The sequence below is a fragment of the Primulina huaijiensis genome, chromosome 10, assembly GCF_012295235.1.
Source record: "Primulina huaijiensis isolate GDHJ02 chromosome 10, ASM1229523v2, whole genome shotgun sequence".
NCBI classification, from domain to species: Eukaryota; Viridiplantae; Streptophyta; class Magnoliopsida; order Lamiales; family Gesneriaceae; genus Primulina; species Primulina huaijiensis.
The window spans coordinates 18,201,569-18,216,230 of NC_133315.1; the positions used below are offsets into that span (position 1 = coordinate 18,201,569).

A 14,662-nucleotide genomic window follows, 5' to 3' on the forward strand; every position below is an offset into this window, starting at 1 on the left:
TCAAACTGATATTTTTCATTTTATATCAAGAATTCATTATTGAAAATCGATAATATTAGATATATAGATATTTAATATAAACACGTGCGAGCTCATTTAGGCTCACCTTTAAATGAGTCGACAAAATTTCAACCCAACTCACTTAAATTGTTTGGCGGTACAGTCCAAACCGAAAGACTCAACCCAAATTGACGGCTCAAATCACAACGATCTTTTACCGTGTTTTATTTAAATAATTTTTAAATATAAAACGCAAAAAAATTTCGGTTGCAAAAAACTTTAATTTAAACACATAAATTCTAGAAAACTGTCACATGAGGACATGAAAAAAATTAATAAGACACCAAAGAAAATTCACAATTCGATAATGAGTTATTTCTAAACTTTAATTAATTTAATTTACATAATGAAAAGATAAATAAAAAATCTAAATAATTGGATTAAAAATAACATATTATAATGTGGGTAGACATAAAAAAACCAAATACTAATTTATATAATGAAAAGATATCATTGGATAAAAATAACATATTATAATGTGGGTAGACATAAAAAATCAAATACTAATAATCACACATATTTAAAATATGAATAAGGAAAAAGAAAAGACACATTTAAAGTAAACAATTAATGTAAAAAAAGTAATTAATGAGGAGATAAAGGTATAATATTAGATATATAGATATTTAATATAAACACGTGCGAGCTCATTTAGGCTCACCTTTAAATGAGTCGACAAAATTTCAACCCAACTCACTTAAATTGTTTGGCGGTACAGTCCAAACCGAAAGACTCAACCCAAATTGACGGCTCAAATCACAACGATCTTTTATAGTGTTTTATTTAAATAATTTTTAAATATAAAACGCAAAAAAATTTCGATTGCAAAAAACTTTAATTTAAACACATAAATTCTAGAAAACTGTCACATGAGGACATGAAAAAAATTAATAAGACACCAAAGAAAATTCACAATTCGATAATGAGTTATTTCTAAACTTTAATTAATTTAATTTACATAATGAAAAGATAAATAAAAAATCTAAATAATTGGATTAAAAATAACATATTATAATGTGGGTAGACATAAAAAAACCAAATACTAATTTATATAATGAAAAGATATCATTGGATAAAAATAACATATTATAATGTGGGTAGACATAAAAAATCAAATACTAATAATCACACATATTTAAAATATGAATAAGGAAAAAGAAAAGACACATTTAAAGTAAACAATTAATGTAAAAAAAGTAATTAATGAGGAGATAAAGGTATAATATTAGATATATAGATATTTAATATAAACACGTGCGAGCTCATTTAGGCTCACCTTTAAATGAGTCGACAAAATTTCAACCCAACTCACTTAAATTGTTTGGCGGTACAGTCCAAACCGAAAGACTCAACCCAAATTGACGGCTCAAATCACAACGATCTTTTACCGTGTTTTATTTAAATAATTTTTAAATATAAAACGCAAAAAAATTTCGGTTGCAAAAAACTTTAATTTAAACACATAAATTCTAGAAAACTGTCACATGAGGACATGAAAAAAATTAATAAGACACCAAAGAAAATTCACAATTCGATAATGAGTTATTTCTAAACTTTAATTAATTTAATTTACATAATGAAAAGATAAATAAAAAATCTAAATAATTGGATTAAAAATAACATATTATAATGTGGGTAGACCTAAAAAAACCAAATACTAATTTATATAATGAAAAGATATCATTGGATAAAAATAACATATTATAATGTGGGTAGACATAAAAAATCAAATACTAATAATCACACATATTTAAAATATGAATAAGGAAAAAGAAAAGACACATTTAAAGTAAACAATTAATGTAAAAAAAGTAATTAATGAGGAGATAAATGTATAATATTAGATATATAGATATTTAATATAAACACGTGCGAGATCATTTAGGCTCATCTTTAAATGAGTCGACAAAATTTCAACCCAACTCACTTAAATTGTTTGGTGGTACAGCCCAAACCGAAAGACTCAACCCAAATTGACGGCTCAAATCACAACGATCTTTTACCGTGTTTTATTTAAATAATTTTTAAATATAAAACGCAAAAAAATTTCGGATGCAAAAAACTTTAATTTAAACACATAAATTCTAGAAAACTGTCACATGAGGGCATGAAAAAAATTAATAAGACACCAAAGAAAATTCACAATTCGATAATGAGTTATTTATAAACTTTAATTAATTTAATTTACATAATGAAAAGATAAATAAAAAATCTAAATAATTGGATTAAAAATAACATATTATAATGTGGGTAGACATAAAAAAACCAAATACTAATTTATATAATGAAAAGATATCATTGGATAAAAATAACATATTATAATGTGGGTAGACATAAAAAATCAAATACTAATAATCACACATATTTAAAATATGAATAAGGAAAAAGAAAAGACACATTTAAAGTAAACAATTAATGTAAAAAAAGTAATTAATGANTTAACATGAAAAAATAAAAAATAAAAAAACTGGATACTTAGTTTTTATATGATCAGCTCTTTCATCTCCACATTTTCAATATTCAGATTACATCAACTTTTTTTTAAATCAGAGATTATTTCAACTTCTTAATACACGCAATGTGATCATTGATCTATCGATGGTCAACAATTTTTCCCCCATTTCATCACATTAATTAATCTTTAATTTTCTTTTTATTATGACAAAATTGAAAAAGAATAGTGATATATGTATGTTACATATATAATGGGGTATTTATATATTTCTGATTATTTACTTTGAAATTTGCAATCACAACCCACTTTTCCCATGCTTGTATAATCATTTTATTACTTGTTATATCAGCTTCTAAAATTTACCATTTCAAAGATTTATAAAAAAAATTCTGAATTAAAATCAAACTGAAAACACTATATATAATTCATATTTGAATGGAATTGAACCATTGTTTAACCTAGAATGAGTAAGTTTTTTTTTATTTTTTTTATTTTTAATGATAACGTGAAATAATACATAAATAGTGTCTCAAGTCATTTCGATAATTAAGAAAAACAATGATGGAATCCCAATTATTCTCTCTTAATAATAATAATAACAAATCCGTCTTTTTCTTCGATGTTCATCATAGAGCAATGGATAGAGGTGGAAAGCTACAAGTGCAACCCAATAATTTACGCTATGGTCCTCGAGCTTTTTTTTTTTTTTTTTTATGAAATTACTTTCATTAAATAAGATAAAAAGATAGTACAAGTACAACCAATAATCGCACTACGCATACAATGAAAGACTAAAATCTTGATCTTCTTGACGATAGCACTCACATCTGGCTTTTTACTCTCGAATATTGCTATATTCCTTGCATTCCAAATATGATAAATCGTTCCTGCTAGTGACATAATCCTCATCTTGTTGAGCATCGAGTTACCAGGGTAGATTCCTCGGAAGGCGCTTTTATCATGTCCCCTCGAATGGGTCGGGTAACAGACATGGAAGTGGTCCGTGTTAGAGAAGAAAAGGCCCATAACAATATAGTCAAAAGCCCACAGATATAAAAGAGTCACAGACCCATGACAAGAAGAAAGCCCAATCCATTTGTATAGAACCATCTAGATAGAAATGCCGTTGAGTTTGTTTCAACAAACTCTTGTTTTCTCTGCACCTTAGTAGTTATCCCCTTCTGCTTAGATCAGTATAAATAATTGTATTTTTGGGTTTAAGATATATGAAATGAATATGATTTGATTTCATCACCTTCTATTTCTCTTACTGTCCGCGATCGCGAGGGCAAGGATCAGGCTAAACCGAACATAGATATAAGCAAAGGCAACAATGGATAAGAGTCACATTCTATATAAGGGTGGAGGCTGATATGGTAAAGATGCAGAAGCCAAAAACTCAATTACATGTTCAATATTATTTAATTTTTTTTATGATATAGAAACCCGTAACTGTAAAGTTTCTCCAGAATAAGAATAACGCAATAACTTAGAAACTACGTTATTAGTTAGGTAAACTACACAGTGTGACATGAGTAGATAATACACCAACTACTCATGAATTTCCTTTTTCTTCTTCAAATTACGATACAAACACAAGATGAAAATGATTATTTTCAGATGCATATCATCTTTTATTAGCAAAACATTTAAAAACCAAAAATAGAAAGACAACAGCTACCAGAAATTGACCATCAACCTGTGGCTAGCTTCAGACCCCACGCTCTAGCCATTGAAATATAAGTTTTTAAAATTATTTCATTCAATTCCATTCATTTTCCTAAGCATCCCCACGAACTCACAAACTTGTTTAGGATTTGGCAGAATTTTAGCAACAGTTTCCCTTTTCATACATTTCTCGATCCAAGATCCAATCTTGGGACACTCATCTTCAATCTTGAAGCCACCATATTTCTCGTAGGCATCAAACCAGGCAACGAGCCCGACGAGCACGACATCTACGAACCCGAGTTCATCTCCACCGAAGTAGTCCTTTCCTCCCATTGCCCCCTCTAGCTTCTTCAAAATGTCAATGAACTCTTTCTTAGCACCCTCCAATTCCTCGCCCTTACTCTTCCATATCTTGCTTCCAGCATCAAATACCTATACATATAAATAAAAAAAAATGTTACATCTATATGATCAATGATCCTCATTTGGATGTTGGGATCGTAGCTAATATTACATTGAGCACGTGTATGCATCGAGTGATGATAGTACGTAAAAAGACCTTTTTGTCGATGAAATCAGCCCAGAATCGAGCCCGGGATCTTCCATAGGCGCAAGCCGGGAGCAGCGGCGGCGAAGCCCAAGTCTCATCGATGTAATACACGATGTTGGATGATTCAACAATGGGTTTACCATTGTGCAGAAGAACAGGAACTTTCTCATAAATCGGGTTCGATTTCAGCAACAAATCACTCTTCCCTCCAAATATGTCCTCCTCTCGGGCTTCATAGCTCAATCCTTTCTCCTCCAGAGCAATTTTAACTCTCAAAGAGAATGGACTAACCCAGAGATCCAAGAGAACAAGATCATCTTTTGACATCTTAATTAAAATTTGTATTCTTTAATTTGATTTTGTGTACGTACGTGCTTCTCGTACCAAGATTGTTTTGTTTATATAGGTGCCATATTTGAAAACCCGATGCGGGCTTTGTAGTAATCGAGACAACCTGTTGTGTCTTTTGTCTGGTTTGTTTGCACTTGGTGGAGACTATATGTCGTCATGGATTACATTTACAATGAAGAAAAATGATCAACAGAACTAAAGAAAATAATCAAATTCATCTTTTTTTCTTCCTAAAAATATAACGTATGTCGGTCAATGCACACTTCAACTCTACATGGTCTACTTTACGTATTTTGTTAATTACATAGCCATTTTTTTTATAAATATTTTGAAGTTTACTTCTATAATTTACTCAAATAAAAAGGTTGACAATTTAGTTTTATGTATGATGATCGGTTAAATTAATAACGTATGATGGTTAAAGAAGTCTTTGAACTTTTAAAAAAGTTATTCTCTCACTTTAATAACCCTCTGTCGAATCTTACTAGATTTTCCAAATTGAGTGAGTCTCATGTGAGACTGTCTCACAGATCTTAATATGTGAGACGGATCAACCCTATCAATATTCACAATAAAAAATAATATTTTTCATGGATAACCAAAATAAAGATCTGTTTCACAAAATACGACCCGTGAGACCGTCTCACACAAATTTTTACCTTCCAAATTTTAAAACATTATATTAATATTTTGCGATAGGAAGTATTTCACTAAAGAAAATCATGACATTATATAAATAATAAAAACAAGAAACTGCCTATCACCATCACAAATTTGATTAATTGTTGCAATAAAAAATAAATTAAAAAAATAGGCCATAGTACTCTATCTACATTTATTTTTCATATTTATTGTACCATATGTATTGTCATTATTTTTTTTAATGCAATGACTTGACACTATCAGATAGAGATGTCAAAACAGACTGGTGGGGCGGGCCAGCCCGCCACCCGCTGCAACCCGCCATTAGGCGGGGCGGGACGGGCCAGTCCGCATTTTCGCGGGCCTCTAAATGACCAACCCAGCCCAACCCACCTTGGGCCGCAGGCTAGGCGGGCCGACCCGCTTATTTTTTTAAGAAAAAAATAATAAATAATATCGCAATAAACATAGAAGAAAAATATATTTCAGTCAAATAGTATCATAAAATACTTAAAAACATTGAAATAAGAAAATAAGAAAGCATCAACATAATCCATAAAAAGTAAAGTGCTTAAACCAAACATGAAGATTGAGATATGGAAGAGAATAGAAAGTCGAGGAAAGAGACGATTGTAAATTTAGAAAATATTATGTGTTCAACAATACACATAATTATCAAACCTCCGCTGGGTCCACAAAATTTCACAATAACACGTCGGACTTCAAATGAAACCGCTCTTAGGTTCACAAACAACTGTTATGCTTAAAAATTATTTTAAGATTCATGAATAAAATTTGCAGAGATTTCTTCTCTTCAAAATTCATGAATAAAATTTACAGAGATTCAGATTTTATCAGAGTGAGTAATGGAAGCGAGGCCAAGGAGAAAAAAAAGAAAGAAATAAGATAAGAGAGTGATGAAGGCGTAAGAGATTTATTCCAATTTTTATATAAAACTTAAAACTTAAAAATAAAAAAAAAATTCTACCCTAATTTGGCGGGCCAACCCGCCCCGTTTGGGCTCGACCCATCTTGGCCCGCAACCCAAACGGGCTCAGCCCATTTGGCCCGCCTCCAAACGGGCTGATATTTTATCAACCCAATCCGCTCAATTTTTATAGCGAGGTGGGCCGACTCGACGGGCCTGACCCAATTTGACAAGTCTACTGTCAGAGAAGGAAAGTTTAACCAATCCTATTAGAAAAAGCTTCACTGTCAAAGAACAAAAAACTTGTTGGGTTGAATACAGAAATGCAACTGGTTCGTGTATCATGGTATTGTATGCCAAGTATACCTAATCTTCTGTCGAATATATGCAAAAAATAAGGAGATGTATTCAAGAACATCAATCTAAAATAACCTTCGATTTAAGAACATGGCATCTCCTGGTATAATTATTATTTTGAACTGAACTTCCCGTCAATATGTAGCATAGCTGATCCAACGAATTCTCGCATGGCGCGACTATCCGATACATTATCCATGAACTCATTTTCAGAAAACAGATATTTGGAACTATCAGAAATGGAACCAAACAATCGACGAAAGCATTCTTATGATAGAATTCTGACATCATTTCGAAGGGATACTACCACTTGAATAAATGGCCGCGGGTAAAGAAACATGTAATGAATGACTCAAACTTGCATTTAGCAGTAAACTATTATGTACAATGGTTTACACTATGAAACATACCTTTCCTGAGATACTGGATAAACATAGAAGTTTTAAAAATAAAACATTCATATGTTGATTGGTTCTCTGATTTTTACATATACACAGATATGAAGGTAGTGCTCAGGATTCATCAAATTGTTTGCTATCCAGGCAAATGGAATTTCCATTTTTGGCTTGATTCCCTGAATCCGGACAAGCTTGATCTCGGCATTGTCTGATAGGGACCCTGCACGTTCACTAGATACTTCTGCAGTATCTTCAGGACCTGCTGAGCTACTTGCCTCTTCCGATCTAAGTTGTTCTCCAACCTCTTCTACACGTTGATTGGCATAAATTGAGGATTTATCCGCAAATAACTCAGGTAACAGAGCTTTTACCGCATCGTACAAGGTGAAGCAATTTCCTGCAATATGAGACATGTATAAATGTTTTTACACGGGGGCCACTTGATCATGTAATAATTTGTTCCAATGAACAATGCTGGAAGGGAAAAGTCCCACCGAAGCTCAGTTAATTTAAACTACAGGTAAATGACATATATCTTTGATGTATTTGCCCATTTTGCTAACACACCTAGGACCTGGATATTGGCACGAGAACAATAACATCAATGAAGCAATTTTTTACAATTTTATGGCAGAAGGATGTAATAGTGGTTCTCCTATTGAGAGGTTTGGCGAGTATGGATGGACAAACATCCGAAGGTGGATATGATTTACCCTAAGAAACACATTACTTTACCATTAACTTTTTATTTTTGGGCTACGCTGATCAAGGGGTATAAGAGCTCACAGACTAGCAATCGACTCAAGTTCCACAAGGAGTGCAACAGTGAAAAGCTCATAAAACATTCATTACATCCATGAATTATGAATTAATTATATGACACATGCCATCGATGTCATCCTCACCATTAGCCTCCACAGGATGATTTATGTAAGAGATTTTGTCCCAGTTATCGACACTATGAGAATCTTCTAAATAATCAATATCTTCAACAATACTCCGAAGGTACAACCGAACTGGAATTCTACCTGATAAGAGAAACCAAACATAGTGATTAATTACAAATTGTAAGCTCATAAGGAGATGTTAAGAGATTCAAAAACAAAGATAGGCATGCAACATATTTCCTACTTGAAAACAGTGTTGAGGTAACCTTTCTGGTGCTAAAAATCAATCCAAGGGTGTAAGGCAACTAAAACTGAGATTTGCATTGCCACCACTGTTGCACTACCAAATGCCGATCAAGTAATCTATTAATTTTAATTTTAAAACCCAGATGTGGAACAAAAAACATCCATCAAGAAAAGTGAAATAAAAGAGCAGGAAGAACTCAAAATTTCAAAAAAAACATCTATCAAGATTTGACACGAAATATCTACAGAGATTTACGAAATGAATATCTATCTTTATATGCCAGAATGATAACTACTGAATGTCTAACCTGTCCTGGTTGGTGCAGTAGCATTAGAGTCATTAATGCCTTGGAAAGCTTTTGAACTGGAAGAATTCAATTTGAAAGAAAACTCATCTCCAACTACATCAAGTTTAAGTTTGGACGAAACACCACGATAAACTTCCATCCGGCCTGGTAAATAACATTATTTAAGTTACCCTGTTATCCTAGGTTTGAAAACTATGGGAAAACATAAAAATATCAGAAAGCTTATCGACCAAATCTCATGTGCTATTGTAAAATGCAGCAAGGTATGTTCACACTATGTCAGTGCATAAACCAGGAAAGATAGGACCAGCAACGGCAAATTCAAGAACACAGAGATATGCACGATGAAATCATGATTATCATACTCACACAATCCTTTTATTTCTTTAAACATATAGTAATTCCGATTACTATCTACAAAAAATATGAAGAAGCAAAATTTTTCTGATAATATTCAATTTAATACCTGAGTTGTTAAAAGAGTTCATCTTTACACTGTTCCACAAAAAATAAATGATGCAACTTACATCGACTCTAATACGTAGCTTAGTTTTATCAGGAATTTCTACCAACCTACGAAAAGTTAAGGCTAAGCATTGCTTTATATTGTGGCAAGACCTCTTAGATTTCTTAATCCACTCACTCCTTTAAATCCATTTATTTTCATTTTATTTAAATTTCTAATTTTGAATATCGATTAATTTTCTTAATTCCTGATTTTTTTTAAACATAATAAGAACTTCATTAACACAAGTCAAATGCTAATACATCAGAGATTAATGAAATAGGGGGAACAACTCTCCCCGCTAGAGCAGACATACTGTCAGTGGCCCTAGCTAAGATATGGGTTACCTGATTCACTGATCACAACACAAAAACAATTGCTTGATTTACACAAATTAATCATGGTTTAATTCTTTTTCAAAATATCATTTAATTGATAAATTTTAAACTTCAACGTGAACAACCCTTGTGCTCGCGCAAATGGCCCTATATTCAACAACTTGTAAAATATTAACATCCATCCCTCATCTGTGGTCGTGGTACTTGATTTCTTTATAATCATGTCAAATAGCAATTCATAGAACAAAGAGGAAATATAGAGAAAATATAACATCCAAGGTAAATAAAAAGCCAATAATTTAAAACGAGCACACAATCTAAGAAAATTTCATACCCTTTAACACAGAGAGCCAAAGTTCTGCCTGATCAGATTGAGACATGTTCATAATATTCTTGCAGTTGCCATTGAAAATATATGCAGCCTGTGGAGAAGCTTATGCAGTTAATAAGACAGAGATGTACCTGAACTGCTAAAGGTAAACATTTCATCTCTTACAATTACAACCAAAAAAAAAGTAAAGTTAGTTTTTTAATTAGTATAATAAAGGATGACAGAAAAGGAGTTCAAGGTTAAAGAGACCACCATCTTGACTAAGGCAAAACATGAAATGGAAGATGCAATCATGTCTTTCCAATTGTTTGAGGGTGGATATCTTCCCTTCTATTGTTAAAGGGTGCACACATCAGAAACTTTAATTAGGAAGGTTGGACTCTAACTTCCTCCCCACCCACACCCACAATCCCAATTTCAGTTTCAAGGTTTGTCTATGAAACGGTTATTTCTCAGCGAAGAGGGATTCTTATCTTCTGTGACTGCAAGTGTGCCTTAACAACAATAAAAGAAAACAGAGCTACTAAAGTTTGAGACCACCAATGGAAGTAAAAATAAAACAGAACAAAATTGGTTTCTTGTACCTCTTTGAGTGCATTAATAAAGTTCCACTTTACACTCTCTTCACCTTCACAAGGGATCAATAAATTCCCAGGGTATCCTCTAAAATGCACCTGCAGGCAGATATAAGAAAACGGGAAATGCATAAACTAATAATAACTGTGCTAGAATTCTTGGACTAGCATTTAATCATAAGCTAATGACAAGTGTACCTAGAATCCCAGGATCAATAAAATGACTCGACTGATCCACGAGACCCAGGACAAAACTCTAACATCGGCACTATTCTAAGGATTCACGCCACTATAATTTAATTTCGTTGGAATATGTTCACAACAAACAAGAAGGGATTCTTTAATTGTTAATGTTACCATGCCCAATAACACATAAGCACGCGTGTTTCTTTAAATAATACATTTTTTAACCAAGCATGATATCTATTAGGCCATCCTCATCAATACATTATGGAATGTCGAATTAAAAGAATACCTCGCAAGAAGCTTTTAGCTTAAGGAAATACACCTAAAATGTCCTTTATACATCACATTGTACAAATTTATTGCACTTGTGGCCTTCAATAGAAAGAGTGACAGTGATTAATTCAGGTGACAATAACCATATAGCTGATTTGCATTCTAAAAGTGTTACCTCATCGGCTCATCCTATTAAGGTACTTCGAAATGAGCCAAGGAGTTTAACAAAATCCAGAAGCAAACTTATCGATCAACTATTACATGGTAAAAAATTTCGCACATAGAGTAAAGCAATTTGTCTACTACAGTTAAAACTGACTTTGCAGTCAGATGAAAAGGAGATGGAATGTAAATTTTGTTTTTGAACTGGTATTGCGATGCCAGTGAAAAAAGTATCTCAACATCTCATAATTACAAAAATTAGTGAGAGTAGTGACTTATCTCTGCTGAGTTCAACAAAAAGTATTTATTTTGGCAATTCCATTCCTGTTGTCGACACACTAAAAAATTCACATAAAGATCAAGTACTTCACAGTTTAGCAAAGAATTCACCATAAGCCAGAATTAACTTCATACGGTTATATTCCAAGGTCTCTCTGGTTCTGCACAAATATATTTTTATTCATGAAACGAGTGAATTATGTTTATATTTATAAAAAAAAATATATTTTTTTATAAAAAGTCATACTTTTTCATGAGTAATTTAAATATAATACATATCTAATAAAATTGACTCGTGAAACCTTCTGATATGAATTTCTGTGTTTAACTATATATAAAGTTTTTTTAAGGAACAATATATAGAGTTTTAGTAAGGTGTGTTATACTGACTTTTTAATAATAGATTTTTTTGGATTTGATAAAAAAAATTCTTTTGAAATAATATCACAAATTCGAAAACAAAATTATATATCTCACAAATTTGAAAACGTAATTCTATGCATTATCGTAGACTTTTTGCATGATTTTTACATACTTTTATAAACTTCTTTCAGATGATTACGTGGATTTTGCACCTTTAATGAAAACTTGTAATTAATTATTGATTTATTTGAACTAATAATTATTTGATATAAATAACATATTTAGTTTGAAATATTTTTTTAAACTTCATGTATTTAAAATTTAAATCATTTAATCTTTACATATACTATTTGTATATATGTGAGTTTTTGTGTACGCTTGTAAATTTTCAAAAATGTGTCACTTNTACAAAATAATTAGAAGTTTTTTAATCGTTTAAACCAAACCTTAATAATGAGATTGGATTAATCCAAAAAAAAGGTAATCTCAATCTTTTGGAATAATATAATATAATATTAAATTAATCAAGTTTTTCCCCAAAAAATAATTATTGGGATTATTATCCCCAAAAAAGTTTAATATTAATGAACGTGAATGGGTGATGTTGAAACGAAAATGGAGAAGAACCGGAATAACGTTGATCTTGTTTTTGGATTGAGTAGAAAAAAATATAATATCGTTTTTCAGATTTTTAATTATGAAATAGATCTATATATATTTATAATTAAAAAAATAATATTTTTATCGCAAATTATCGGTTAAACTGTTTCAAAAGTTTTTGAGCTGAAGATAATCAAAGCGAGTTCTTTCGTCAAGTTCCAAATCGTGTCTCTTCGATCGAGAAGGTTGTCTTGTCTCCGGTCCACCTGCAAACTGCAATTAAAATCCCGGATAACCGTTTCTCCATTTCCCAGAACAATTTCATTCGTCGTTGCTAATCATCAAAATTGTTGTTCAGTCGCCATCGGCTTACAGACAAGCTACCAAGAATTGGCCTTTTACTCTTTCCAATCAAATCCCAATTCGCAAACGTGAGAAAGAAGCGTAGGAAAGTGTGTGGATCGAGCAAGCAGAGGGAAAATGATGTTCGGGGCCGTCCAGTTGGGGCTATTGGCGGCCTGTGTAGTGTTGTTTGTGCCTATGGGAATGGCGGGTTGGCATTTGAGCCGTAACAAGATGCTTTTTTTTAGCTGTGCCCTCTTCATTACTCTAGCTGTTGGTGTCCATCTGATGCCTTATTTCCCTTCAGTCTCCGATTTCCTTTCGCCGACGGATATAATTTCATCCCCAACTGGTGAGTCTTCTTTGCGTCGTGATTCGTGTCTCTTCTTTTTACATAGTGGTGTGTATAGTGGTGATGATGAATGTGAGAGTGACAATGGTTGTAAAAAGAGGTCTTGGGAGTGGATTCAATCTGGTAAGGTTGCTGAATGTCAGTTTCAGAGGTTGAAGAAATTGGATGCGTCTATTTTGTTAAACGGGTCTTGGGTGGTGGTTGCCGGTGATTCTCAGGCGAGGTTAATGGTGGTTTCTTTGTTAGAGTTAGTGATGGGATCCGAGGAAATGGAGAGAGTGAGGGGGGATTTGTTCAAGAGACATACTGATTATTCAGTGGTGGTGGATGAGATTGCTCTGAAGTTGGATTTTCTTTGGGCTCCATATGTTAGAAATTTGACTGAATTGATGGTTCGTTTTAAGGGAAACAACAATTACCCTGATGTTGTGGTGATGGGAGCTGGATTATGGGATATGCTGCATCTGAACAATGTCTCAGATTATGGCGTTTCATTAACGCAATTCAAGGAGTCTTGCTTGGCTCTTATGCCGGTCTCATCGGATTTAGATGCTATCGATGGAGGGCTAAGCCAGGCTCCATCCACCCAGCTGGTGCATTTCTTTTGGCTTGGGATTCCAACATTGATAAATTCAATGCTGAACACAGCGGAGAAGAGGGAGAGGATGACTGATACAGTGTGTGATTTATATAATAACAAACTTATTGAAAGCGAGCTACTGCGACAATCGGGTGGGCCACTTTTGAAACTAGATATTCGATTGTTAAGTGAATTATGTGGACCTCAATGTACAGTTGACGGAATGCATTATGATCAACTTGTTTATGATGCCGCCGTTCAAATAATGCTGAATGCATTGCTCATTGAATCTAACCAGAAGCTACAATAATGGAATTTTGAATCGCGGTTGAACAATCGAGGAATTGTTTATAAGTTGAAGTAGTTCCGTACCCTTTAGTGTTTTCAGTTTTGAATCTGAATCTTTCTAGTGTTCTCTTAGTTGGCACTTGACATCAGTTGAGTTCTGCTGTCACAGCAGACATGAAGGTTTTTTTTTATTTTTTTTGGTTTTTTGGCATACGAAAACTGATACACGATAAGAAGTAATTTTTGCTGTTAGTCAGAGCAACTGCTAGTACCTCACATCCAATTTTGGCGTGAACATCGATGTAATTCTGCACTAGTATCCTAATTACACCTTTTCAGCCCAAAACAATCAGTCAGGGTTTCCCTTTCCTGCATTAGTTGTATACGTTGTCTGATTTACATGTAGACTTTCGAATTTTTTTACTTTTGTTTCCTTGTGTTGGTTCTTAATGGAATGTTCCTTTTCTTTATAAATCCTTGATAAGTTATCTTAACTTGTTATATTTATAAATGTATATAATCGTTTCATTTTATATTCATGAGATTATCATTACGTTTCTATCTTTTAGCTATTATATTTGTTTTGTGGAGACAGATGGCTTGTGCTTAGGTGATCAAAATCTGTGCCTCTTGAT

At 32.7% G+C, this 14,662-nt stretch overlaps 3 protein-coding genes across 3 annotated transcripts; 1 reads left to right on the forward strand and 2 right to left on the reverse strand.

The window, feature by feature from the left end:
* Positions 1-4,077: 4,077 nt before the first annotated feature.
* Positions 4,078-5,189, reverse strand: LOC140986878 (glutathione S-transferase U19-like). Its single transcript, XM_073455267.1, has 2 exons — positions 4,746-5,189; positions 4,078-4,618 (listed from the first exon to the last, which is right to left on the reverse strand). The coding sequence occupies exons 1-2, from the start codon at positions 5,061-5,063 to the stop codon at positions 4,274-4,276; spliced, it is 663 nt and encodes a 220-aa protein (XP_073311368.1). The 5' UTR covers positions 5,064-5,189; the 3' UTR covers positions 4,078-4,273.
* A 2,166-nt stretch (positions 5,190-7,355) lies between these two features.
* On the reverse strand, positions 7,356-11,666 carry LOC140986162 (autophagy protein 5-like). The gene is made up of 6 exons (XM_073454213.1): positions 11,638-11,666; positions 10,612-10,701; positions 10,031-10,118; positions 8,854-8,997; positions 8,318-8,440; positions 7,356-7,809 (listed from the first exon to the last, which is right to left on the reverse strand). Exons 3-6 carry the CDS (start codon positions 10,080-10,082, stop codon positions 7,472-7,474), a joined length of 657 nt encoding a protein of 218 aa, XP_073310314.1. The 5' UTR covers positions 10,083-10,118; positions 10,612-10,701; positions 11,638-11,666; the 3' UTR covers positions 7,356-7,471.
* A 938-nt stretch (positions 11,667-12,604) lies between these two features.
* Positions 12,605-14,450, forward strand: LOC140986161 (protein ALTERED XYLOGLUCAN 9-like). The gene has a single exon (XM_073454212.1). It carries the CDS (start codon positions 12,946-12,948, stop codon positions 14,047-14,049), a length of 1,104 nt encoding a protein of 367 aa, XP_073310313.1. The 5' UTR covers positions 12,605-12,945; the 3' UTR covers positions 14,050-14,450.
* Positions 14,451-14,662: the final 212 nt, after the last annotated feature.